Below are 27,518 nucleotides of genomic sequence, written 5' to 3'. Positions count from 1 at the left end.
ATGTCTCATCAGACGGGTATTCATGGTAAGTAAAATTTGCCAATGAACTCATTCGAGTGTATTAATAGAAAGTTTGAAAATGTTTAATTGATACTTTTATATTAATACACATCTGGCTTGGATACAAATGTTTAGTTTATAGCTTGTAACATTAAACAATATTTGTTTCATGTATACAAATCTAAAGACAAATTAATTAACTATTAAAAAATAATATAATAATAATAATATTTTCGGAAAGTATCACTGTTGAAACAAATGATACAAATTCTAATGGTTTCCATTAAAAGTAAGTTTTTGATCCATCAGCTGTTTACCATAAATTTTATTATAATAAAATCCTATGTCGGTGTGTTTTAGCCCTTATTCAAGTAGGATTTTCTTTTGGTTCCCTTCCATCAGATCACAACAATAGTAAAGACCCACAGAGTCCATTAAATTAAATTGTATTTTTCTGCAGGTATATTCTAGCTATGGACGATTTGTGGTTTTAAGGTTTTTAAATGTTGGTTATGGTTCATCGGAGAGGCATATAATCGAAATATAATAGTTTTTTGAAAGATAATAGATAAAAAAAATGTTTTATGTGAATGATGATGGGAGGTAATTTAAGCCTACCGGCGGAAGCCCCACTCCTCATCCATCTCACCTGCACCTACATCATTTATGAGTCCTGGTGCTTGGTTACCATGGTGAAGCCAAGAACAGGGCACAGGCCACATGTTGGAAGTCGTGTAAAATAATCTTCGTTTCATTCGTGCACATGCTTATGCTTTCTGAATTTATCATCTGTAATATTCTAGTATCTATATGCCTTATCAGGTCAAGTTTATTTCTATAGGGCTTTTTACAGTTTGCATTGCAAGACAGCTGTAAGGAAAAACATATGTCAATAAATACAGATGTAGTCATAGTAAAAGTTATAGAAATGAAAAGGGTTACATATGAAAATGTCTCTCTGTTTATACAAGAAAGGCTAACATTATAGATAATTTAGTATTTCTTTATGATTATGATTCTGTATTTCTGATGTACACCTCTCTGTTGCTAACAGCAACTGCAGATTTGAAGGATTTTCTTGTCAATGCAAGAAAGGGAGCTGTCAGACTAATGAAGATAGTTATCAGGAGCGGTGAGTTCTGTGTGTAAACTTTATCGTTTATTGAGGTATATTACATACAGTATTTCAATACCTACATGGTGGCTTTGACAACCTGAAAATACTTGTTGTCAAATTGCTTTGACAGAGTGTTTGTGCTATCTTTTATTGCCACTTGCTGTCCTACAATGAAATTCATAAATTTTTAAATAAAGTGAACGGTGAAGATAAATCCCACGTGGTATGTTATATATGCAGTGTGTGATAGCAGCTTCACGGCTCTGTGCTGTTTTTGGACACACACTGATATTCGCAGCATTTATCTGGGGTCAAGGTATGTGTTATGAGGTGTATGTGTGTGTTTCAGAGCAGTTGATGTTGGAGGCATACAGAGAGGTGTCTCAGAGCTGGGATCAGGACTATGACGCATGTGTCTTGCCCATGTTGGACACTCTAGAACCCTGTTATATACTTTACCGTCTCGACTCGCAGAACCAGCAGGGCTACGAGTGGCTCTTTATCTCCTGGTCACCAGACCAGTCGCTAGTAAGTAGAAAACACGAGATAAATTCAATTGTGTACAAACTCTCGCACTCGCACTCACACTTTCACTGATACACATACTTCTGAATCACACAGGTGAGGTTAAAGATGATGTATGCTGCTACCCGAGCCACGCTTAAGAAAGAGTTTGGTGGAAATTACCTTAAAGATGAACTGTTTGGAACAGTCAAGGTAGGAGTTTGACAGGATTTCATCATACGTAATAATGTGTGTTTCTGACATTTGCCCCACAATCTTACCTGTTTTACATGCATTTTTATTATATCCAAATTCATATTTAAGTCATTAAAAAAGCCTTGCTAAAGGGGTATGATGCACTTTTCCCCTATTCTGACCTGCAGGAAGACATCTGTTTCCAAGGTTACTTACAACACCTATCCTCCTCCAGCCCCGCCCCTCTCACTACTGCAGGGCAACAGCTCCATCAGATTAAAATTAAAGGGGTGAGCAAGATCAAAAATTTGATTTTATGTGCAATCATTCATAAAAAATGTCATATTTAATAGAATAAAATGTCAATGAGTAGTTTTTTTCTGATGATACACCAGAAAGGGTAAAGTCGCATGAGTTTCTATTTGATTTTTAATGTGTAATGAAAGGGGATTTTATTTTAAACTCATTTGTAAATTTCTGTTAAGGATGAGCGAAGACAAGTTGCCCCCGCAAGTGGACGAGCAAAGGTAGCGTCAACTCTCTCCTGACAAAGAAATTATAAATATTAATGCAAATTTTCTTGGAAAACAAAGTGTCTAAAAATCGAATTAATTAACAGCATTGTAAACTGAGTGGTTTCATAGACTTTGTTACCTGATTTAAGCTGTCCCAAAAACAAATAAAGGCCTGATTAAAGGGTATTTTAATATAGTAAAGTATATTTTATGTAAACTTTTAAAAACACAAATAAATATTTATGTTCAATAAGTTATTGATGTAAAGTTTGAACTCATTTCTTACATTTATAGTACAACATTTTATTTTACATTACATTTTCTAAACTACAAAGATTGATGTAATTGTGATTATTATTACAGATGTCTGTTCTTCATATTCTATTTATCTATTGATTTCAGTGTATTTGACCGTAGACTGTTTGCTTTGCTTACAATCATAACATTGCTTTTCTGTTAAATGTGTTTCTAATTCAGACAGAGATCAGCGTGAAGGGTAAAAATCCGACTTTGCAGGGTTTGGCATTTCCATTACAAGAGGAGGCTAAACATGCTTTACAACAACTTAAACACAAACGCATCAATTACATTCAACTAGTAAGTCACAAAAAGATGAGCAGACAAAGGTTTAATAAAAAAAAAGTTTTGATTATTTACTTTTAGAGTTAATAAGGTACATTTTTAGATTGCCACATACTATTACCAGTATGACTGTATTAATTCAAACATTCATTTTTTTTACTGTGTGGCCTTTAGAGGCTGGACACTGAAAGAGAGACGATTGAGCTAGTCCACACTACTCCAACAGAAACAAGAGAGCTGCCAAGTAGAATCCCCACTGATTGCCCACGATACCACTTCTTTGTGTACAAACAGGCACATCAAGGACAGTCAATGGAAGCTATAGGTCAGTACCATATCCCATTAAGGAGATGCTGATTGTAGTTTTATCCGAGTCCTCTAGATGACACTGTAGACATCTTTTCTCCATAAAGCTAATGTGTGTTGTTTTTGTTGTTTGTGTTTGAATAAATGGAGCAGTTTTCATCTACTCCATGCCTGGGTATAGCTGCAGCATCAAAGAAAGGATGTTGTACTCGAGCTGTAAGAATCGACTGCTGGATGAGGTAGAGAGAGACTATCACATAGAGATCGCCAAAAAGGTAATAACAATGAAATACATTCATGCAAAAATGAATATTCTGTCATCATTTACTCACCCTTGAGTTGTTCCAAATCTGTATAAACGTATTTGTTCTGATGAATACCGAGAAAAATATTTGGAAGAATGCTTCTAACCAAACAGTTCTTGGGCACTTTTGACTATACCATTGTCATTTTTCATACTATGGTGGCCAGGAACTGTTTGGTTACAAGCTTTCTTACAAATATCTTTCTCTGTGTTCAAATTTGGAATAACTCCAGGGTGAATAAATGAAGACAGAATCTTTTTTTTTGGTGAACTGTCCCTTTTACATAAAATTAAGCTAAAATATATGAAAGTTTTAAATGTAGCTGTGTGTAATCAAAGTGAATATCTTAAAAGTTTACTTTTTGCCATCGTAAAAAATCATTAAACATCTTTACAATGTTGACACCCTATCTAGAGCATGGCAGAAAATATAGAAAATATATTATAATTTTTTTAGACTTAAAATGTTGACTACATTTGTCAAGGTCAACCTTTAACTTTGATTTATTAAAAGAAAATTTAAATAAAATGTTTGGTTCTGTTCATAGGGAGGGAGCACCCTCCAGTGTCAATGACATTTAAGCTAATTTGCAACCCTTGTTACCATTGTGGTATACATTTTTATTATTTTTTCATTCATAAAAATATTAAATAGTTTAAACAGTAAACCAAAATTACAACTTACAGCCACCTGTGTAGATAAACAGAAAATATTAATATTTAGTCGATAAGGAATTAATAAACCTCTCTGAAGGTCAATCATCTCCTTTTACTGACGTCTTTTACACTCTTAAAATGCTTGGTTGTTTCAACTCATGGTTGGGAAAATGTGAAAAAACTAATATAAATGAACCTTACAGTTTCCTAATTTACCCAACCATGATCTTAAACAACACACCATATTTTAGAAACAAAGTTTAAGAGTTTCAGGCCTTCTATTTGTGGAATGTGATTTCACTTCTGTTGTTGATATGTGTGCAGATGGAGATTGATAGCGGAGAGGGTCTGACAGATGATTTCCTGTATGAAGAGGTGTACCCGAAGCAGCATGCGCTCAAACAAGCCTTCACCAAGCCAAAGGGCCCTACAGGGAAGCGGGGGAATAAACGTCTGATCAGAGGGGCAGGAGACAACGATGACAGCTAGAATGACAAAATGACATCTGATTCATAATGTTTAATTTCACTTTCACTAGAATATCTGATCTCTCCATTTTTTGTTGTTTTTTACTTTTGATTTCAAGTAGTTTCTCTTTTATTCCCTAGAAACATGCACTGTAAAAATTAAAACATGCTATTTACTTAAAAAAATGTAGGTAACATTATTACACTTATTTTTTTTAAGTATTTTTTAAGTATTTCTTTTTTTGTGGAATTTACCTTAATAAATAAAGTAAAATTCCCTTAACTTTTCAATCAACGGCACATGATGACTTTCTATCATTTAAGCAATGTGCTTTATTTATTTAAGTTGTCTCACAAAATTTTGAGGTAAAATTCCCTTAACTTTTCAATCAACGGCACATGATGACTTTCTATCATTTAAGCAATGTGCTTTATTTATTTAAGTTGTCTCACAAAATTTTGAGGTAAAATTGACTTAACTTTTCAATCAACGGCACATGATGACTTTCTATCATTTAAGCAATGTGCTTTATTTATTTAAGTTGTCTCACAAAATTTTGAGGTAAAATTCCCTTAACTTTTCAATCAACGGCACATGATGACTTTCTATCATTTAAGCAATGTGCTTTATTTATTTAAGTTGTCTCACAAACATTTTTAGTAAAATTCACTTAACTTTTCAATCAACGGCACATGATGACTTTCTATCATTTAAGCAATGTGCTTTATTTATTGAAGTTGTCTCACAAAATTTTGAGGTAAAATTCCCTTAACTTTTCAATCAACAGCACATGATGACTTTCTATCATTTAAGCAATGTGCTTTATTTATTTAAGTTGTCTCACAAAATTTTGAGGTAAAATTCCCTTAACTTTTCAATCAACGGCACATGATGACTTTCTATCATTTAAGCAATGTGCTTTATTTATTTAAGTTGTCTCACAAACATTTTTAGTAAAATTCACTTAACTTTTCAATCAACGGCACATGATGACTTTCTATCATTTAAGCAATGTGCTTTATTTATTTAAGTTGTCTCACAAAATTTTGAGGTAAAATTCCCTTAACTTTTCAATCAACGGCACATGATGACTTTCTATCATTTAAGCAATGTGCTTTATTTATTTAAGTTGTCTCACAAACATTTTTAGTAAAATTGACTTAACTTTTCAATCAACGGCACATAATGACTTTCTATCATTTTAGCAATGTGCTTTATTTATTTAAGTTGTCTCACAAATAAGGTTAGTAATATTTCCTCATTTGTATTGATGAAAATGACTTGAAAATAAAATGTACTGCCAAGTCGTCAAAGCAGTTAAACAAGACTTAAACAAAAAAACTTCCATTTTCAAGATAAGTGAAAATGGTCTGTTTGTTCCACAAACGTGTGGGAAAGTTTCACATTCCGGATTTTTTATAACAATTTATAGCAAAACGTGATGTAACAAAACCATGTAGACCAATCTCAAACGCTTAATCCCGTTTTCAACAGAATTTAGTACAATGCGTTGTCTCTCAATCTAAGTCATGAGGAGTTTGTTTTTAAGTGATAGTAATTTGCCGGACAACTTGCACACATCGAGTTCCAAGAGCAGCTTTTGAAAGGCCTCAAATGTGTTCTTCAGTTTCTTCGGGTAGGTGAGGTTTAGTGCATACGTGAGGCCAAGAAGAACAGCACAGGCTCTAGCCAAATTGCCCAAGCCAGCCATTACTTGCACCCCCTCCAAGATGATGCTGATGTCCTCCTGATGATCTCCTTTGCAGATGGCAATTTTCATTATCTGCTGCAGTATATCTTGCTGCACATCTCCGTTGTCACACTGTAAAACAAACATTACATGAGTCGTTTTATACAGTCTATCTCTATACTGCGTTGGATGTCATTTTTTTAATTGATTTGTGTATGGTTGTAAACAAAATTACTAACCTCACTATTCTTAGCTTTTATACTGTGCTAGGCTTTAATGGACTAGTTTGATGCACTTATGTATTTTCGTTGCCTATGTTGTTATAATTGCTTCCAATGTTTCCTCATCTGTAAGTCGCTTTGGATAAAAGCGTCTGCTAAATGACTAAATGTAAATGTAAATGTAAAACATTTTATTATAACAGTTTAAAATGCTATGGTAACTAAGTTAACCATCTTAGTTTAACTTTAACATTGAAAAATAATAATATGATGTTTTAGTGGACACAAATAGTCACAATAACATAGCTCAAGTACAGTTTCAACAATGAAAGAGGGTGTATTCAGAGAATAAAAAAGGTTAAAAAAAATTGATGATACTTGTGTGGAGGGATGATGTCAATAATGTTCAGTTCACTTATTAAAATGTTTATTCCGAACCAACTCGCACCATTCCAAGTGTGATTCAACTAGCTTCGCCGCCTTTGGAGGTGGTTGCATCTCTTGATGCCCGGTGGAGTGAGGTTTACATACACAGTTCTTACTAGCTGCTCTCTGTATGTAAATGACATAATATCCTTCTATACATCACACTTTTTGGGTATGATAACCTTCATTTTTTTTACAATATTTCAATGGTCCACTTTAGACATTCTACTAACTATAAGTATACATGCCAACTAACTCTCATCAGAGTGACAGTACACTTGTGGCCAAAGGTTTTGGGACACTTGTGTGAAATTGTTCGCATTATTTAAAGAAAACTTTTGATATGAGGTGTTTGCTTAAATATCTGAAATTAGTTAAGTAGACACAAATATAATTTTACAAACATACATTTCATGACAAAACAAACATTGTATTTAATAAAAAATGTTTTTTAAACGGATAACTTTGACTGACTAATGAAGAAAGAACAGCCAGTAAGAGCTCAGAATAGATGGAAACTTATTAAAAAAAGATTAAGATTAAAAAATATTATATTAAAAAAAATTATATTCAAAACAAATCTCAGGGTGAGACCTCAAAAAGCTGCTTGATAAAATTACATGAAAACATTTCTGGAAGTTCTTTTCGAAAGGTGACTACACTGCAGACAATAAAATATAACACATTTTAATTTGTCTGTCTTTTTCTTTTAATTACAACATAATTTCCATATTTCCCTTTGTTTGATTTCATAATTATTCTAAAATGTGGAAAAACATGAAAACATATGAACGCAGAAGTGTCCCTAAACTTTTGAACAATAGTGTACATTGTAGTGCATTTGTTCCACTTGTAGAGGATTGTATTCAAGTTAATACATTAAGTTAACACGTAGTTGCAAAGTTACTATAAAGTTACTTATAGTCAGTAGAATGTGGAAAGTGGACCACCAAAATAACGTGTTACCTTAGTTAGTTTTTCACTGAAATCTCATTTGTGTTAAATATATTCACAGTAGCTTTAGACAATTTAGTTGTTAAAAAAACTATTGTTTAAGTTGCATTTCTATATTTGTACACAAAAACTGCAGGTACTATAGTTTTTTTCTTAAAATCCCAAGAGTATTTAGGACAATTCTAAACACTTACATTGTACTCTTGGATGAGGTTATCCTCTTTTTCACCCAGATAACAGATCAGGCAACGGAGGACAATATCTCTTGTCATATCGATGTTTCTTTCAGGATTCTGATGTGACAAAAGTTTGTCAATTACGCATCAACCAAAAACAATTAACAATTAAAAATTGATATGTTATAAAAGTACCATTAGCAGGGCATCCATTTTCTGCTTCAAATTCCAGCCTAGTGCTCCCCCTCTGCTAGTAAATATAGCCAAAAGTTTAGGAGTGTAAAGGTCCAACATTTTCATAAATATTGATTCTAGGTGCAGAGTGGTGATTCTCCTAAATTCTTCATTAATCTGAAAAACAAAAGAGGCAAATATTGGGCTATGATAACCACATTATTGTCTGTGATGGCGTTTAATGACAAAACAGAAAATAGCTATGTTTAACCTGGAGAACATCAAACAGAGCAGGCCAGCGATCTTTGATTTCTGCAACACTAGGACTCAGTTCAATCACCTCATGTCTTCGTAGAGCAAAAGTTCTTGACATTTTGTCTTTCACCACAATAGTATTATTCTTTTTTTTCACTTCAGTCAGCAGCAGAACTCTCTCTTGCTCCAAACTGTCCTGGTTTTCACCTGGTGGGTATTGCGGTAGATAATTAACTTCTGCCTTACGAGGTTTTTTGACATTTTTCGCTGACTTTCTGTCCTCAGGGTTCTTCTTCTTAAATGTGTTACATAAAACTTCAGGAAAACCTAATTTGCTGAGCCGTCTTCTGTAATCAGCCATCTTGTACTTCAGGCTCATTTGCCAGCCTTGAAACCCTGTGAAAGAGCCTGGTTCCTTCAAACATGGGTATTTTCGGATAAGTGCTTCAGCCACACCTTCTATCTGCTTTCCAGAAGGATATGACGTGTACATGTAAATAGCCTTAACTAAATGGTCCATTACATCCTTCTTCACAATTTGGACATTTAGAAGGCTGCCATGTCTGTTGTAATCCTCCATAGCCTTTTTGACCAGAATCTCTACTTCCGGAGAAAAACTTGGAATAGGGAACTCTTGAGGCCATGGCATCCTCTCTGAGGTAGTTTGTGGGGAAAGGATGACTGTTTCTCCATAGGATGTGGATTCACGTGGGACAGCGTCATCAACTGAACATGCAGTAGAGGAAATAGAGGATACTTCATCTGTTGCAAAAGATGTACTGGCAGTGATATTTTCTTCATTTTCAGCAAACAGTGTTAGAATGATAGGAGCAGGGAATACAACTTTGATAGTATCCTTGTGCTGAATTTGGTCAGTGGATGTAAGGGTAAAGAAGTCGTTAAAGTCAGAATCTTTATACTGAAGAGAGAAATCTTCTGTGATATTATATGCCTCCTTAACAGCCTTCTTAAGTTCATCCAACGTATTTGGAATTCCTGAGGTAAGAATTAACTTCCTGATTTCCAGTGCAATAAGTACTCTAAGTGCTGCAGGGTCCATGCTGTCATCTGAAAGTGTAAAGACCATAAGAAAAGTGATATTTGATAAAAGCCTGATACTGACCTAAGTTAAACAAAGCACGATTAAGCTAGTCATAAACCACAAATAAAAAACCTTTATAGGGACATCTGTTGATCACCGAAATATTCAAAGTCATCATTAACCTTTATTGTCAATACTTGCATTCAGGGATCTTACACGGAATGTTAAATTCCTGACTGTCTCTTTTACTGCCTCTTGTACAGTTGTACACTTTTTGCTTAGTCGGTTCTTTGAGGTGCATTTTAGGTTTGTAATGACCAGAAAGGTCAGAAAATGTTAGCACAAAACATATCTTCACAGCAGTCATGCTGTCATTTAATAAGAACAGCAGATATGATGCTTCAGTGTGACTACAAGTTTTTTACCCAAACAATAAGCTGCCAGAGGATACCAATCACCAAGTTCCTTAAGCTCAACAAGGCGCACATCACCACTTGACTGAAGATAGTAAGATCTCAGATGCTCATCATACCAACCACTGAAAGTCTTGACAATGAAACTAATACTTTTGTTCAAAATAACAATTTGCATAATTTCAGCAAAATCAGATAAACCTCCAGTGCAACCATAAGGCAGAATCATCCCCACTTTGTATACTGTTCCACAGTAAGTTACTGAAGTGGTTAAAGGGACACTTGCTTGATCTGAAATTTTTCTTATCGCCTGCTGTACCTCTACATGCAGAAGCTCCAACTGCATATTGGAAACTTTACTCACATACAATGAGGTCGTATCAGGCCTGGCATGTAAGTGGTAAGCCATCATTAGTTGATGTCTTGTAGCAAGTGACAGCAACAGATTTTTGAAATTTGATGTATGTCTCACTACACGCTTGAAAAAGCTGTGCTTAGATTCAAAGCGTATGGTCCAAAGTCCAACTACTGGACCAAATGATTCAATTAGATGTGGATAATGCTCCAAGAAGTGGTGTTTTGGGAGCAGTCTTTCATGTGGGAATAGTTCAAGAAAATGATGCCGATGTTCTGATATTTTAGAGTCCAGATAACCAATCGTTTCTGCAGTGTGAACAGGTGACACAACCAGTTCAACAATATCTTTTAAAGTCATAAGTATTTGCCAAGCAGGTTCACCTAAAGGTATCTTGGATCCAATAAAGAATGGCAGGAGTCGGATAAGAGCCCAGTTCTCGTGCATATTACCCCCTACACTTCGACGCCTAGCAAAATGCTCAGGTATTGCTTGAGGACTGTTTGTTTTGTCTGTCCATTTGTAAGGAAAGCAAGCAATTGCCTTATTGAGTTCACTTAAAGTGAAATATTTCTTCTTTATAAGAACAGAGAGGCACAGTGCTAGCTCCACAGGAATGATACCTTCAAATAAGTCATGGGCTATGTCTGGGGGATAGCCAGTAGTAAAGTGAAAATGTTTCAGTTTCTCAGTCAACGGACAAACCTTTTTGACACCATAGCAATGGGTCAGTTTAGGATTATCCTTCAAAGTCTGAACATGGCTTGCATAACCCTCTCTAGTTCTTGGAGGAAAAGCACCTGATCTCACTTCCTTTTTTTGGAATTCAGCATGGTGGCCAAGGCAAAATCGACAGATATAATGTCCATTAAAACTTTCAACTAAACCACCAATTGCATGTGCACCAAGGTTATCAGCAACGACATTGAGCACAGTCCCTTTGATACATTTTCCGTATCTATCAATGAAAACCCCGTCTTGCTCCAATATACAAAGATCATTCAAAAGAGGTTCTAAAATGACATCATATCCAAATCTTTTCACATCATCAGCTTTGCTGAGAACAGCCAACTGTATTGATGCAAGAGCAGATCGCAATTCTGGTGGCATATTTGCCAAAACCCAATATACCGCTGTGATTTTGTGCTTTTTCTTTGAAGTTCCAAGTGGATTGCACACCTCGAAATCATCAACATATAATATCAGAAGGATTTTAGTTTCATCCTCGGCAAGAAATTTGTTTTCAGTGAAATGTTTGCCATGAGCAAAAGACTCTAATGTTGATGAGACACTTGAAAACTGTGGAGACCTTTCCAAGCTCATGTGCATCCCATTTAACACATGTTGCAATGTCTGGAGAATAGGTACATACTGATAGTATCTACTTTCAGCAGTATCCAAAATATATTCCACAGGTTCTACAACCTTAAGATTGTCCTTAAAATAGTGTCTTCTCTTGAAAGAAGTGCCAAGTGGACCCTTTACATCTAGTGCTGTTTCTATGGGATTGACCTTACAAAGTTCATCAACAAATTCACAAATACTGTCTTCACTGAGAATACAGTCATTCTTCTTTAAATTTGAATCAACAATGTTTCGCACATCTTGTTCAGCTGTCAGAGAAGATATAAACTGCAGTTCGCTTACTAAGTCATCAATACATCTAGCAGAAACATTATAAACACTCTCCAGCTTCAACAGGAGCAGGGCTAATTTATTCAGAACTGTTTGTGACACATTAGGAATCTCATCATCTGGAACCTGATCATCACTTTCTCCAGCGATACTTTCTGAAACCTCACAGTGTGGATCAACAGCAGCTGAATGCTGCATGGTCTTGCTCATCACATCAGCCTTGAAATCATTAGGAGAATGAGGATTGTGTTTTCTGCTTTTGTGCGTCACAAAAGTCCCATAAACGTTTGTCTGAAAATCACACCCAGAAAATACACATTCTACAGTTTCGTGACCTCTGAGGTGTTTATACAAATGTTGAAAATAGTCCTTTTCAGAAGAATGTTGTGTATTACAAATGTTACAGTAAAAGGAAAGCACTGCCTCTGGCTCCAAAGTGTCCTCATTTATATGATATCTAGTCAAATGTGTGCGAAGGGCACCGTGTGTTTTGAAAAAGCATGGACAGTTGTAATGTGGGCAAGGTATAGTATGGCTATGTGTAAATGGTCCATGTTTTAGTCTGTAGTGCACCAAAAGAGCTCCCTTTGAAGATGAGGTCAACTGGCAAACTTTGCACTTCCACACCATGATTTCATGCTACATTGTCAAAGTCCTAAATGCAGGGTATTTAGACTGACAATAGGCCTTAAGAAGCCTGCATTAATTCTTACAGAGATGCTGCAACAAGGAGCCTCACAATGATCTGTAAACAAAAAAAGTTATATATTAGAAATTGTACAACATAGCTTGAAGAGGTAGACACACCTCTTAAATATAAAGATGTCACAATTTTAACGTTTTTGTACAATTATAAGCATATTTAATTAAAGCCTTTTAATAGTTATAATTTCAGTTAATTAAGGTATTTGAACCACAGACATCAAAAGATGAATCTGTATACCTGCACTTGATTGTAAACACAAACCCAAGCAATACCAAATTAAAATAGATATAGTTGATTGTGCCTTCCGACTAGTATCCTAATTGTTGTGTTGTGTCATTTAAAACAACTCTGACTGCTTCAGTTTGAAGTAATCACAATCATAATGAAAACATAGTTTAGAACGTTTCATGTTTTGGTTTTCCATGAAATTGTTCACTAAGTTTTAATAACCAAAAGACAACCACAAATCTAAACAAGTTATATGTAAAATTGAGCTCAAGGCGACGCTCCTGAACTAACTGTTATATTCTGAAATAGTTAATTTAAGGAATAATAATAAAGTTAAAACCTAAAAATGGCTTACCTCTTTATGTGATTATCCACCGCTCTGACAAAACGCCACTGCTCACATGCAATTCACATCTTCTTCATCTTGTCTTGTTTAATGTCCTTAGTACCGTTCAGTCCTTAGTACTGCCACCTACTGTATAGCTTGCTCCCATGGGTGATGGATCCGTTGTTTATTTTTTTCTGCCCCACCCACCCCAAATGATCACGCCCTCCGTGTGCAGTGCGTATGCCCCCGGTGGGCTCTCGCTAAATCCTTGGTGTTTCGAGTATGACGTCATCACCCAAACGTGTTTTTTTCGTCATTTTGACAATCATAGGTAGTTTAGATGGTTAGAGTAAGGTTGGGGTTAGGGTAAAGGTTTCATAAGAATTGAAACACCAAATATTTAATTAAGATTTAGCTTTTCTGTAGCTCAGTGTTAAGAGCATTGCGTTAACAACAGAAGGTTGTGGGTTCGATCCCAGGGGATTGCAGATACCTATGTATAAATGAACAACTGAACATCTTGAACTTCCATGGTGTATCCAGATTAAAAAACAAGACTTTGAATTAAGTGTGGGACAACACAGAAATACAATTATAAACCTTTTCAGGACTAAACACAATAACTGAAAAGAACAAACTATTGATATTGTATCAGTAGTTTTGATGTTAGGATGGTACTTCAAAACACTTCACACTGGGCTCCTCAACCTGCGATGCCGTTCAATTTCAAAAGGTGTCCAAATAAATTAGTAATTGAACCAATTCTCTTAAAATAAATATGTAACTTATTTCAGCTTTATTTTGTTCCTCAAAACAAGCTACAAAATTGAGGACATTTCCTTAAATTAAAAAGAGAAAATAATATCTTGGTTTTCTTAGTGAAATCTCCTCAATATTATTTATCAAACACTAAACCACAGTTTCATTAATGAAATATACACAATATTTTTAATCATCACATCATTTTTTTTAATGGAATTTACAAGACCCATGATTCATTTTTTACAGTGTGGTTTTCAAAAGCCACACATGATTGTTTTGTAATCGTTTAAATAAAATACCACAATCTACCTTTTAAGTTTCCATTTTGTCGAACTTTGTGAAAGAACGGAACAGGTCGATGAGTTAGAAAAGAACGTTATTTTATTTACTGTTCTTGTTCATTTCAACAATTAGCCTCACCATTGGATTATAGTATTGGATTTCCTCGAAGACACCTCACAAATTCTTTTCCGCCCAATGCCCCTCTCTCTCTCTCCCTCTCTCATTTAGTGCATTTAGCTGGCGCAGAGGTCAATTTCAGCGACTGTTTCAGCATTCCTGGAAACCTCTTACTTGGAAATTCATCCGCAGCTGAAACCGGCCGGGGCGCTTTGTCATACGGGATACGACAGGCAGCCAATGGAAGCGCAGAGAGCGCAGTTCTGCGAATGAGACCGCGAGCACTGAGATGTAGCGCACTTCTTGGAATGAGATTCCTAGAATGCTCGTCAATTTATGAAACCCAGACGTGCAGCAAAGGCGTTTCTCGGTGCTCTTGTTTCAGTAGAATAATATAGTCCGGCGAGCCAAACAACCATATACGATTTACTCTTTGTTAGATTACATGTATACTGAGCCGTTTTCTTTCCTGTGTCGCGTCAATTTCACCCCACGTTTTCCTCGAGAATGTTTTAAAAGAAGGTTTCTTGCGGGTTAGACAGCATATGAGGGATTAGGCTGCAAATTCAAAATGTTTAAGTATTGACGAGACATTCACTGTTTGCGGTCGGTTTGTCGCCATTGCTGGAAGAATTACTTTGACACAACTTTGCTTTGACTAAACTGGATTTACAATCGTGTGAATATAACCTGTTCGAGATTTTCAAACTGTCAGTGCACAATGAGATATCTGTTGTTGAAGGGAAGGTGACGAATTTATGCTATGTAAGGTAAGACATATCATATTTATAGACGCAATAAGCGTTCATTCTTTAGTCTATTGGCTAAATCAACGTTTTTTAGTTTCTCTGAAACTGCGTGGATCCAAAAGTCGCCAGACGTGTTTGATGGGTCCGTTCACCGTCTGATTAGTTGTAAAAAATGACTATCTTACATGTTAAAAGTTAATTCCTTATTTGCTCTCGTTTAACACAGCCAGATACTTTGGTTTAATCCGCTAAAATAATCCACTCCCAATTATTGCTGCTGATGTGTCCAAATAGGCCTACATTCTATGTGTGTGTGTTTTAAGGATGCAACGTTCAACAAGAAACGTGTGTGTTTATTTACTTTCTGAAAACATGCTTCACTGCCAAACATACATTAGGATAGTTTTAAAATCTTAATAATTGTCAGGCCGAGAAGTCGCCATTCTCTAATTTTATTTTTACTTTTAGTTTATTTTAGACCTAAATGTATTGTTAAACTGTTTACACGGGTTTTCAACACCGATGCCAACTGAAACATCAGCAGTAGGCTACAACTAAATGGAATTCTTATACGAACTGTAATTATTGAGTTTACCGTTTAACATTCATTATTTGGTTTCAAACCTGTTAAATAGTTTGGACATTTACTGTTTTGGGCTAAAAATAAAACAAATAAATAGAACCAAATTAAATTGAGTAAATTATTTTACATCATGCTTATATAAATGCTCCAAAATGTCCCATTCATTGCACAAGACTGTTTGGCGGCTATATGCATATTACATTTTATTATAATAATTTTAATGAATGTAATAATCTAAATTCACTTAACCAAACAAATTGCAAGTAACTCAGAACATGTTACCTTATAGTACAAGGCCTTTTGAGGAGTTTTTCTCTTATACTTTTAAATAGATTATGTTTAAATTATTTTAAATTATAATTTAAATTATTATTAAATGTTTAGATTATTTAAGTCAATTAAAATCTAAATGCTTGTTCTAAACATGGCAAACTACTTTTAAACTGTAAAGAATGACATGCTCAATAAATCACGTTTCCCATTACTTTAAATCATAAATAAATGCAACTTTCTTTTTAAGTTTGACACATTGTTTTTTAATTTAATTTAAATTCAAGTGACTTGTAAAGTCAATTTGACTTAACTTGATTTAACTTTGATTTAAGTTTTTGAGTTAGGGTTATGTTTTTACAATGTGCTTAATCAGAATAATATCTCTATTAGGCCTTCTTTTTATTACCCAGCACTTCTTAAAGTTTTAGAGAGTATGGTTCAGACCCTTCACTATCTGGTTTGACCATTCTAAATTTACAAATGCTAGATAGACAAAGCACAGCAGTGTTTTGTTAACCTTTGAACTTTAAGCTGGACTGTCTCACCTCACGGAGCGAATAACATGTTGAACATGTTGCTTAATTACAAATAATTGCAAAAAAATATTCTCAAGAAGCTCTTTCTTCTTTAGCATGGCTCTGTTGCCAGGGCCACCATCAGGCAGGGTTGCCAAGAAGACAATGACGCAAAGAAGAAGCCCAGAATGAGAGGGATGAATAAGAAGTTCAAAGCCAATGACCCCTTCACACAATTCCTCCAACATGTCTCTACCATGGGCTACTGCTGAGGATTTGTGCTTCATCACCACTACGTTTCAGCACCTACACAACTCAGGTATACCTTTTGACTAGTCTTGTAGACTGAGAGCCCTTAAAAAGGTCTACTTTGTTAATAATGAAAACACATGAAAGATATTAATAATATTCAACTTTAACCTGTAAATTAAATCATGTTTTTTTGTAAAACTTCTCATACACGAACCTGGTAATGCAATCTTGGATTTACATATATCAATTTCAAAATGTGCTTAAAAAAACACATTTAATTTGTGCTCTGCTACATTTATCTACAATTTAACCATGTGCACAACTAATATTTAAGACAATAGTTAAATATTTTTTATAAATAATTTTAAAACTAAAGTAATATTGTACCTATAATGTGAAACTTAACAGTAACATATGCTCTATCATGACAAGATACAAAGATTAAGTCTGCTGTGATGTTGCATTTCATTTACACAAAACTAAAGCTGCTTCAGAAATGCTTTTTCAGACTATAGGTGGATGTGGATTAGAGTAGAAATTAAGGAGTCTATGCAGCACTACACAGAATTTTTGAGCTGGCACAGTTCAGTTTTTACTCGGGTTTATAGACAGACAATGACATGTCAAAGAACAGTCTATTTAGTCTGTTACACACAATGGAGTCACTTCAGGATGTATAATTAGGTAATTGTCATCAACAACTCCCTTTTCATTTGAACAATGGTTAGAGCTTTTGAGATTTCCTGCTATGAACAAATCATATTCATAGTCTCAGGACATCATGAACCTTTTTTGTGACAACATGAAGTAACATTCTGGGTTATAGAAATGTCCAAGATTATGCTATGTGCTAGTAATGTTTTTACACTGTAGGTTTAGTGCTTACATATTCAGCTCTGGAAAGAAATAATAAGCACCAACTTTTGCCTTTACTCATCATTTCTAATTTTATGGCAGCCATCCCAATCCAGTGTCTGCTGATTTCCAACAAAAGCACACAGTAGGAGTGGCATAAACTCTCATAAAACAGAGCACACATGAAAGCTATGATGTAGTTTTTTTAATTAGCTTGTATTCAAGCTCCAAAAGTTTACATAATCTTTTGTCATTTTAAGATTTATTTTCAGTTTAAATTCTCTGCAAATAAATGCAAATAAAATAAAATTGTATTTAATTGACTTGGGAGAAACATTTTTAGTTGTTTACAGAACGCAACTAAAATTATCGTTTTACATAGTCACTTATAAATAAATAATGTTGCTTGTGTAGCTTATGCAATGCCATGCGAAACTCTGAGTGTCTTTATATTATTATGTACCAATAAAATAATCTTTATAAATGTCATTTTAATAAATAGATCTTTTATTTCGTAGGATGGTACTGGGGTGGCATTACAGCCGGTGAGGCGAGAGATGCCCTCAGTGGTGCGTCAGAAGGGACTTTTCTTGTGCGTGACAGTAGCCATCCACTCTTTCTCTTCACCCTCTCACTAAAGACTTTTAGAGGCCCAACCAATGTCCGAATAGAATATGACAGTGGTCATTTTCGCCTTGATTCCAGCTTCAAAGCTCGACCCTGCTTACTGTCCTTTCCTTCTATTCCTAGTCTTCTGGAGCATTATGTGTGCACCAGTCAAGTGGAAAAGGAGGAGAGAAAAGCAGAAGAACCTCACGTGGTTTCAAAGGACAATGCCGTTTTGCTTAAACTCAGAAAACCTCTCCACAGGCCTCAGGCCTTCCCAACGTTACAGCACCTCATACGTCTTACAATAAACAGATGCACTCATTGCCACACACAGCTGCCATTGCCACGTCCACTGTTGCTTTATTTGCAAGAGTATCCCTTTCAGGTCTGAAGACACTTGAGGAGGACTTTGTGCCATTAAACAGCATCATTCTTTGCAAAATGTTGGATGATTTGCCCATTTTTGGAATAATGTAAATGTTTCTTGCCCTGCAGAATTGTAAATTGTGTTATAATTGTCAGATGAAAATCTGCATTCCAGCTTATAACATTTCCAACGAATCAAAGACCATTCGAAATACATAATTGCTTTTTTGTAAATTTTTGCACTCTTTTGAGTTTGGCTTAAATATAAATATTAACTATAAAACTCATTACAAAAAATGTGTTGCATTTCGTAGTTGCTTCTTATTTTGTAAAACTTTATCATACAGAGTGAAAAGTAAATTTACGATACATGTTTGCTAGACATGCTACAGAGAAGCACTTGCATTGAGCAAGAAAATATGGGCTGGGTCAGTAATATACATGTAACAAGTTATGCAATTTCTCCTTCAGACAATTCACAAACATGCACATAATCTGCTTCAGCACATAATGACAAACAGGATTACTTTTTAATTTATTCATTTCTTTTTGATTTCACTAATTATACATTGACAGACATTCATACACAAGACAAACCTTTGTTGTGACAATGACTAATGCACAACACAAAGAAAACTCTCTGAGCACTCACTAATGCAATTATAGACTTATATAATAAAATAAAATAATTAGTCAACAGAATTATGCTGAAACTTTATCTTTAAAAGGTTTAATAGTGAAGTACATTGCTTCAATTTCTTACGTGCCCATTGACTTCAAGATAAAAAGTACTTTTTAGAACTTATGTTTATGTCCGTTGTAATCGTTTATTATATTATTATCCGTTTGCCTTTACAATGCTGTTTTTAATAAACTATGAATATAAAAACACATGTTAAATAGAAATGCAATTATTATAAAAAACATTACTGTACAAACATATTCACTTACCTTTACCATGTTGTACCTGTACATTTCTTAACCTTTTGTTTAGTTTCATTAACTTAGTGAGTCTTTATTTGTTTTTTCCAAATATACACTTACAGTAATACTAGATTCAACATATACCTTTAGTCGACTTAAAAATATTTTATATAAAACTAAATTAAGCCATTTAAGGTTTACCACTAAACGTCAAATAAACATAGTTCCTAAGGAAATAATTGTATCTACTATGTACTATATGAGGTCAATATTTTATGACATGATCACTATTAACAGCGAAGACAGAAAGAGAATAGGCAAGATCTTGATATGTTATCAATAATGGCATATCAAGGCTTGGCGCAGTGGAAACATTTTGTCTCTAAGATATCTTGCACTAAGAGTTTCCCACACCAAAACAATAACAGTTTGTGGGCTATAAAGCATTTGAGCTTTTTATAGACCAAAAATTAGATGGCTAAAATGTACTATTATTTTGCATTTAGACATTTGTTTTTACAAAAATTCCATACGGATCAGTTCATTTATAAATACACAATCCCTTTGTATGTGACACACATTTGTTAGTGCATAATATATTACAAGTGTACAAGTGTGCATATGACAAGTTACAAGTATATTTTTGTCTACATAGGCCTACATTTACTTGGAATTGTCTATGGGGTAAGTTGAATCTTATTTGCTGAACTTGTTTTTTAGATTGCCTCATAGCTTCCAGGCCCTATGCATAAAGTTGCCCAAAATGTTTATCAGGTGCCAATGAATATAATAAAAACCCAAAATATCCTGCAAATTAAAATACCATATAAAATATCAACAACCATATTAAACTACCCCATCTAAAATACAACTCTCTCTTAACAAACAATGAGTATGTCTTTGAATATAAATGGAAGTGACTTTTATTTTGAAAATGGAAGTGAACTGCAGTTTGTTTTGCATAAGGTTGCGCATTTCACGTTGCATGTTTATGACAATATGGCGGAAACAGAGGAGCCGTAAGTGATATTTTATACAAACTGAATCAGAAATCCCCCGTAACAGTGCTTGTAGTTCAATCAACAGGACGCAAGGACTTTAACTTGCGGCTAGACGAGTATGAATGAACCTTCTTTTATTCTCTCTTTAGGGAGAAGAAAAGAAGGCGAATAGAGGAGCTGAATGAGAAGTTAGTGAAATGAAAGATGATAATTTAAACGCAGCGAGCAGGTTTGGGAGGTGTTTAAATCCGCTTGATTTTTGATGCAAATGCTGTTCAGATATGAATTATGAACAGCTCACCTCACACATACAAAATAATCCAGTAGCTAAAAGAAGGTGAACGCTTGCGAAACCCCCTAACACTCCCAGGACCATGTTCTTTTATAGCAATGTAAAATAAAATTTTCTTATTTGTTTTGTCATTATTAAGTCAACTTAAAATCAGCAAAGATTAGTTAGCGTTACTGATTTTACCACACTCATTCAAAGCACATAAGGTTTTTTGTATGATATTGTGCATGAGAAATTGTATATGTACATGTTTATGTAACTGATAAGTAAGGTGTAATTGTGCAATAAGTATATATTTGTATTTGTTTATACACAGTATGGTTGTGGATGGAGGAAGTGTGGATCAAGGCGACTGGCAGGGAAGATGGGACCACGTCAAAAAGTTCTTAGAGAGGACTGGACCATTTACTCACCCTGATTTTGAACCCAGCACAGAGGTATGAAAAACACTGTTAAAACATATGAACTCTTCAGTTGTTTTTCATCTGTTGCTGTTTTCATAAACTGTTCTCAACCTTTTCAGTCACTTCAGTTTTTACTGGACACGTGCAAAATTCTGGTTATTGGAGCTGGTGGACTTGGATGTGAGCTGCTTAAAGATCTGGTACGGTACTTGTTGCTCTGTAACTTCCATTTCTAATCATCGTATGCCTCTGTAGTGTCAACAAGGCTGTTGACTAAAATGGGCTTTTGTGTTGACTTTAGAAATTTCACATCTAATGCTAGGGATTAATTTTTCTGTTAAACTCATGTATGGTCCAATTTTATCCCCAAGGCCTTGTCAGGTTTTCGACACATTCATGTTGTGGATATGGACACCATCGATGTTTCCAACCTCAACAGACAGTTTCTCTTTAGGTTAGTTAGTCATTAATCGAAAAAGGATGATGGGAGAAGCTGGTTGACTTCCATTGTTTTTGTTTTACTACTGTAATCTGCTCCCTGTTGTTTCTGCAGACCTAAAGATGTGGGTCGACCAAAGGCAGAGGTTGCAGCAGACTTCATAAACAGCAGAATTATAGGATGCAATGTTGTCCCGTATCCCACCATAGTAATTCAGCTGAACTGAACTTGTGCTAATCTTCTAGTCTTAACTCAGTAATGTTACTGTTATAACTTTGCCAGGGCATTTTACATTTTATGGATGAAATTCCATGTTAAAATGTACTATATTTTTGATTTTTTGTATAATATCTAATATTTTAGTATTGTGTTCTATTCATGCCAAAATAATGTTTCCTTAATTAGCATGACAGACATTTTAAGAAAATTCAAGACTTGGATGAGAGATTTTATAAGCGTAATTACAACCTACAATCTTACTTTTTTATAAAATATGGACACATATGTAAATAGTTTATGCTAATCTCCTTGTATAACATGTAACAGATTGTTTCTTATTGCTGCTCAGAATTTCACATAGTAGTCTGTGGTCTGGATTCTGTTGTTGCCAGAAGATGGATGAATGGCATGCTGGTATGTGACTAGTGTCTTGTATATCAACAACCTCTAAAATATATTGGAGTTCTGCATATGTCATAAGGGTTTCTATAGTTTAAGCATGTTGTTCTTTTGTTTGTCAGCTATCTCTGCTGGTCTATGATGATGGTGTTCTGGACCCCAGCTCCATCATTCCTCTAATAGATGGTGGTACAGAAGGTTTTAAGGGCAATGCACGAGTCATTCTTCCAGGAATGAGTGCTTGTATAGACTGCACCCTGGAGCTGTACCCCCCGCAGGTCTGAAGAACATTCTGGGCTTTTATGTTTGAAATGTATTTTTTATTTTAAATAAAAATGTGCATTCTATATGTTAAACAAAGTTATTTTTGTGTCCTGATTAGATCAACTTTCCAATGTGCACTATAGCATCTATGCCACGGTTACCTGAACATTGTGTTGAGTACGTCCGCATGCTGCTATGGCCCAAAGACAAGCCTTTTGGAGGTACAATGTGCCTGCATCGCACTGAATCTACAACATTTATCGTTACCGATCACATTATCGATGTGATTGGCTCTTAGGGTGTTTTATTTTTTTTTTAAATGTTATCTTCAAGATGGTGTAGCCCTTGACGGCGACGATCCGCAGCACATTCAGTGGGTGTATCAGAAATCTCGAGAGAGAGCGGCAGGGTTCAACATCACAGGGGTGACTTACAGACTCACCCAGGGTAAGTGAGAGAGGCCTGAACATTGGTTATTTCAACACATGTCTTATTACATGACAGTACATGTCTCAAACAGTTGTGATCTAAGTTGTGTAGAGGTGACTAGGAACTAAAACAGAAAGTGTAGGTATATGAACAATAAACCAAATGTTGGTTTACTAAATGGTCTTTGCTACAAGTCTAACTTACTGTTGCTAATACTAGAGCACTCTGCAAACCAGATAATAGTTTGGCTTGTTATTTTCATAAACTTGTTTCATGATTACTGAATCTGTATTTTAGGGGTTGTAAAGAGAATAATTCCTGCTGTGGCTTCTACAAATGCTGTTATTGCTGGTAAGCTGCCAAGCAAAATGCTCACTGATCTTAACAAGCCTTTGTTTTAAATTTTGACATTTGAGATATAACAGGAAATGTCTTGCACTATACAGCTGCTTGCGCCACAGAAGTTTTCAAAATTGCCACAAGGTAAGTCTATATGCCATGTTTCAAAGAAAATAACATATAATTTATGGTCTATAATTCCTGTGATTTATATACTACTTATTGCTGCTAAATAGCGCCTACGTTCCCTTGAACAACTACCTGGTGTTCAATGATGTTGACGGGCTGTACACTTACACCTTTGAGGCTGAGAGAAAGGTCAGTGACTTTGAACCCATCTGTTCAGCTAGATACTGGTAAGGAAAGATTACCCAAAACTATGCATTTTTGCATTATTTTGTCATCTTCATGTAGTTTGAAAAGGGGTATGCCTGTCTCGGGGTACCATAAAATACAATGAAAGGTTAAGGGGTTCCAAACAAAACTGGGTTATTGACTGTAATGGACAAACAATATCCTTCTTTGTGTTCTGTTGAAGGCAAATGGCTAAAATGGCATGATAATAGCTTATTGAATTAAATAATTAGCTTTTTTATTTCTGAATATTCTGTTTGTTTTAAATGTTTCCACATGTTTCATGTGTAGGAGAATTGTTTAGCCTGCAGTCAGGTGCCACAGGACCTGCAGTTTTCACCTTCTGCTAAACTACAGGAGGTTCTGGAATACTTAACTGAGAGCGCATCGCTGTAAGTCACAATGTTCTGCCATCTTCAAATTTGTTTCCAAAACATAATGATTGATATTATCTATGAAACATTATTTAAACATTAATGTCGACATTTTCTACCATATTCCCTTAATTAGATAATATTGCTTGTGAAAATAGAAAATATGGTGAACTGTGGATGTAATTGTATTCATTTGTGTTTATTATTGCAATATCTGTATTCGTTATGTTTTTAACTCTGAATTAATATTTTTGCTTATTCTAGCCAAATGAAATCACCTGCTATCACTACAACTTTGGATGGAAAAAACAAAACTCTTTATTTACAGGTTAAAAGTGTTTTCCAACATTTACTTACAAGTGTGGTCATAAATGATTATGCTTTGGTTCTCGTTTTCTTGGATGAACATAGAATTCAACATTTATTGCATATAATTTATTTTTCAGACTGTAGCATCCATTGAAGAGAGAACGCGACCAAATCTAACCAAAACACTTAAAGGTAAATGGAAGACTTCTGTTATAATACCACAAGATTGAACTATTTAGCATGTTGATTAAAAAAATATATATTTTCTGCATTTATAGAGCTTGGACTAGTGGATGGCCAAGAGCTAGCAGTGGCTGATGTTACCACTCCCCAGACAGTGCTCTTCAAGCTAAACTTCGTTGCATAATACAAAAGCTTAATTAACATGGACAATTAGAAGTGATTATTGCAGTAGTTATCAAAATTACGCAACCTTAGATATGTGCTCTGTAAATGTCATGTTGCTGTATGGCCTTGGTGACCGGGCAAGCACATGCTTGGCTTAGTTATGGATGTTATTTAGTGTTTTTTGGTCAATCCTGTCCGTCTGTTATAGGCACTCAGACTCTCGTTTTATTGTTTTTGCACTGCTATAGTCCTGGATAAGAGCATTTCGGTGGATTTTGTGTCCTTTTTTATTAACTGCATATTGTTTATGTATTTATTTTGCTGTGTGCAAATGCCCTTTGACAGTTTCTTGATTCAGTGTATACTGTTTGAATTAAAAATGGCATGTTATTTTAAACAAGTATTAAATCATATTTTAATGTCCACTCTTTATTCATCACTATTAGTTCACCAAAAATAAAACACCTGTGTTTTATTAAAGGCATACTTCATTCAAAACTGAAATCTCTGTCATCATTTACTCACCTTCGAGTTGTTCAAAATCTGTATTAATGTATTTGTTCTGATGAACACCGAGAAAGATATTTGGAAGAATGCTTGTAACCCAATCGATTTTGCCCCCATTGACTCCCATAGTAGGATAAATTACTTGAAGAATGTAGGAAAGCAAACAGTTCTTGGGCACTTTTGACTACCATTGTATTTTTTCCTACTATCGTAGTCAATGGGGGCAAAATCTGTCTGAATGATGACAGAATTTTCATGGGTGACGTATCCCTTTAACATGTTTTTCAAAACCTATATGACTTCCTTCTGTGGAACAGACATTGAGAAATGTCTTTGTGGTTTTGTGTCCATATCATGGAAGTATAGGATACCATGTTGTCCGGTTACCAACGTACTTAAACATTTATTTTGTCTTTTTCAGAAGAAAATCATACATGTTTTGAATGACATAAATGACAGTAAATTATGAAATAATCTGGTTAAAAATTTCATACACACATATACAGGTGCTGGTCATATAATTAGAAAATCATCGAAAAGTTGATTTATTTCACTAATTCATTACATGCAGACTGATGTATTTCAAACGTTTATTTCTTTTTATTTTTATGATTATAACTGACAACTAAGGAAAATCCCAAATTCAGTATCTCAGAAAATTAGAATTAGATGTATCTGTCATGTTTTCTTATATGTCTGACTTCCACGACACTCCTATCATCCGTTCTGTGATTGGACGTTCGCAAGTATTCCTCGGTAGGCAATGCATTAATGCAGGCTTTGCTGAAGACTGCATCGAGGGCACACAGGAGGCGCTCACAAGCAGACTTCTGGGTAAGGTTGCACCAGCGATTCGTCAGTTCTTTTTTAAATGTGAACGTAGAGTTCACACTAGAGGCTTAGTAACTACATGCTAGTTTGTAACTAACTCTGAAAGTCGGTTGCACCATTGGTCTTAAGGCAGAACGTAGCTAGGAGTTCGTAAAAAAATTATTTTAAAAAACCTGTTGTCGCCAAGCCGTGGGGGACAGGCCGGTGCAGCCACGTACTGTGGGCCCCTCTGATGGATGCATGTCGACCTCAGTCCTGGATGCTCATCATTTAAGAGGACTCGATGTGGCACCCCAGACCGGAGTTATGGAACATGCATGTTTGGCAGGACAGCGCGAGGAGCATCTTCTGAACGTTCCACAACGATTTTTGGATTCGATTGCGGAAGTGAGAGCCCCATTGACCAGACGTTTGTACAGTTTGAAATGGTAGGTTTTGTTGCATGGTGTAAGACGAGAAACAAAGATGCAGCTAGCTGTGACGTATCGGTCATCCTGTCGTTTCTGTAGTTTCTGTAGTTTTATCTAGATTCAGGGTACATGCCATCCATGTGGCTGCTATTTCTGCCTTTCATCTACCTATCGATGGCCATGCAGTTGGAAACATCATCTCGTCGCTGGATTCCTAAGAGGAGCATGGTGCTTAATGGGGTCAGTTGTGGTCTGGGGGTTAGAGCGTTGGGCTTGTCTGAAGTGTCCTTGAGCAAGGCACCTTACCCCTGATTGCTCTGCAGTAATGTCACTGTAAAAATAAAACTACTTGTAAGTCGCTTTGGATAAAAGCGTCTGCCAAATTAATTAATGTAAATGCTTTCCGGACCGCCCTTTCCGGACCGCCCTTTGAGCCGCTGCATACGGCACTCATTTGCTCTCATTTAAGATGGCACTTTTACTTGCGTTAGCATGTGGTAAGGGATTGAGCGACTTACATGCACTGTCTATAAAAACTGCTTGTTTGGAGTTTAGTGAGGATGACTGCATGGTAAGGCTGCAGCCTAGATGAGGATATGTGCCTAAGGTGCTTTCTACTTCATGAATGGTCATTATGCTGCAGGCATTTGCTCCTCAGAATTCAGAACCATGGCCGCCTCCACTTTGCCCAATCCGTGCTCTACGGATTTATCTGGACAGGACTAGCCATTTCAGACTGGCGGAACAGCTGTTTATCTGTTTCGGGGGCGCTCTAAAGGGCTGCCGATATAGAAGCAGCGGCTATCACATTGGATTGTAGAAGCGATTGAGTTGGCATACACTTCTAAGAAAGAGTCAAAAGATGCCATTTGGCGCCGACTTATATAGTGGATGGCTCCCGGTACAATGCAATCAAGCTTCAGTATTCGAGGGAAAACCCCCCCATAGTGTAAGCTATACACAATGTCTCGTTCCCTCCTTTCAGGGAACCGAGGTTACATACGTACCCGAGATGTTTTCTCACACAATCCTCCCTTAGGTTTTGCCTTGTATATATGCTG

General features: G+C 35.6%; 3 protein-coding genes across 10 annotated transcripts; all 3 read left to right on the top strand.

Moving 5' to 3' along the window:
* twf2b (twinfilin actin-binding protein 2b) lies at positions 1-4,928 on the top strand (the record flags this gene model as incomplete). The annotated part of the gene is made up of 10 exons (XM_079483796.1): positions 1-25; positions 1,055-1,132; positions 1,467-1,645; positions 1,739-1,834; positions 2,005-2,106; positions 2,302-2,343; positions 2,809-2,928; positions 3,088-3,238; positions 3,373-3,494; positions 4,505-4,928. The coding sequence occupies 10 exons, from the start codon at positions 1-3 to the stop codon at positions 4,667-4,669; spliced, it is 1,080 nt and encodes a 359-aa protein (XP_079339922.1). The 3' UTR covers positions 4,670-4,928.
* A 9,726-nt stretch (positions 4,929-14,654) lies between these two features.
* cishb (cytokine inducible SH2-containing protein b) lies at positions 14,655-19,492 on the top strand. Of its 2 annotated transcripts, none has more exons than XM_079483289.1 (3): positions 14,655-15,182; positions 16,649-16,851; positions 18,158-19,492. In XM_079483289.1, exons 2-3 carry the CDS (start codon positions 16,752-16,754, stop codon positions 18,637-18,639), a joined length of 582 nt encoding a protein of 193 aa, XP_079339415.1. In that variant the 5' UTR covers positions 14,655-15,182; positions 16,649-16,751; the 3' UTR covers positions 18,640-19,492. The 2 variants fall into 2 exon arrangements, with proteins under 2 accessions (XP_079339415.1, XP_079339416.1); XM_079483290.1 differs by having other exon boundaries at positions 14,733-16,081; positions 16,129-16,851.
* A 968-nt stretch (positions 19,493-20,460) lies between these two features.
* uba3 (ubiquitin-like modifier activating enzyme 3) lies at positions 20,461-25,210 on the top strand. Of its 7 annotated transcripts, none has more exons than XM_079483287.1 (18): positions 20,498-20,557; positions 20,689-20,768; positions 21,148-21,268; positions 21,355-21,435; positions 21,607-21,689; positions 21,789-21,869; positions 22,088-22,131; positions 22,243-22,307; positions 22,415-22,570; positions 22,675-22,777; positions 22,890-23,003; positions 23,283-23,336; positions 23,432-23,468; positions 23,561-23,642; positions 23,970-24,070; positions 24,317-24,380; positions 24,499-24,553; positions 24,640-25,210. In XM_079483287.1, exons 2-18 carry the CDS (start codon positions 20,737-20,739, stop codon positions 24,726-24,728), a joined length of 1,362 nt encoding a protein of 453 aa, XP_079339413.1. In that variant the 5' UTR covers positions 20,498-20,557; positions 20,689-20,736; the 3' UTR covers positions 24,729-25,210. The 7 variants fall into 7 exon arrangements, with proteins under 7 accessions (XP_079339414.1, XP_079339413.1, XP_079339409.1 ...); XM_079483283.1 differs by having other exon boundaries at positions 20,501-20,557; positions 20,689-20,727; XM_079483285.1 differs by having other exon boundaries at positions 20,508-20,557; positions 20,689-20,777.
* Positions 25,211-27,518: the final 2,308 nt, after the last annotated feature.

The sequence above is a fragment of the Barbatula barbatula genome, assembly GCF_947034865.1.
Source record: "Barbatula barbatula genome assembly, chromosome: 20".
Taxonomy (NCBI): Eukaryota; Metazoa; Chordata; class Actinopteri; order Cypriniformes; family Nemacheilidae; genus Barbatula; species Barbatula barbatula.
This window is presented reverse-complemented; position numbering and strand designations above follow the sequence as displayed.

Bases quoted from the DNA above. Each gene is read 5' to 3' on its own strand.
- cishb (XM_079483289.1), top strand. From the start codon at position 16,752: ATGACCCCTTCACACAATTCCTCCAACATGTCTCTACCATGGGCTACT. The intron at 16,852-18,157 runs GTATACCTTTTG...TTTATTTCGTAG, and splicing joins TCAGCACCTACACAACTCAG to GATGGTACTGGGGTGGCATT.
- uba3 (XM_079483282.1), top strand. From the start codon at position 20,538: ATGGCGGAAACAGAGGAGCC. The intron at 21,269-21,354 runs GTATGAAAAACA...CAACCTTTTCAG, and splicing joins ATTTTGAACCCAGCACAGAG to TCACTTCAGTTTTTACTGGA. The intron at 23,004-23,282 runs GTAAGTGAGAGA...TCTGTATTTTAG, and splicing joins GACTTACAGACTCACCCAGG to GGGTTGTAAAGAGAATAATT.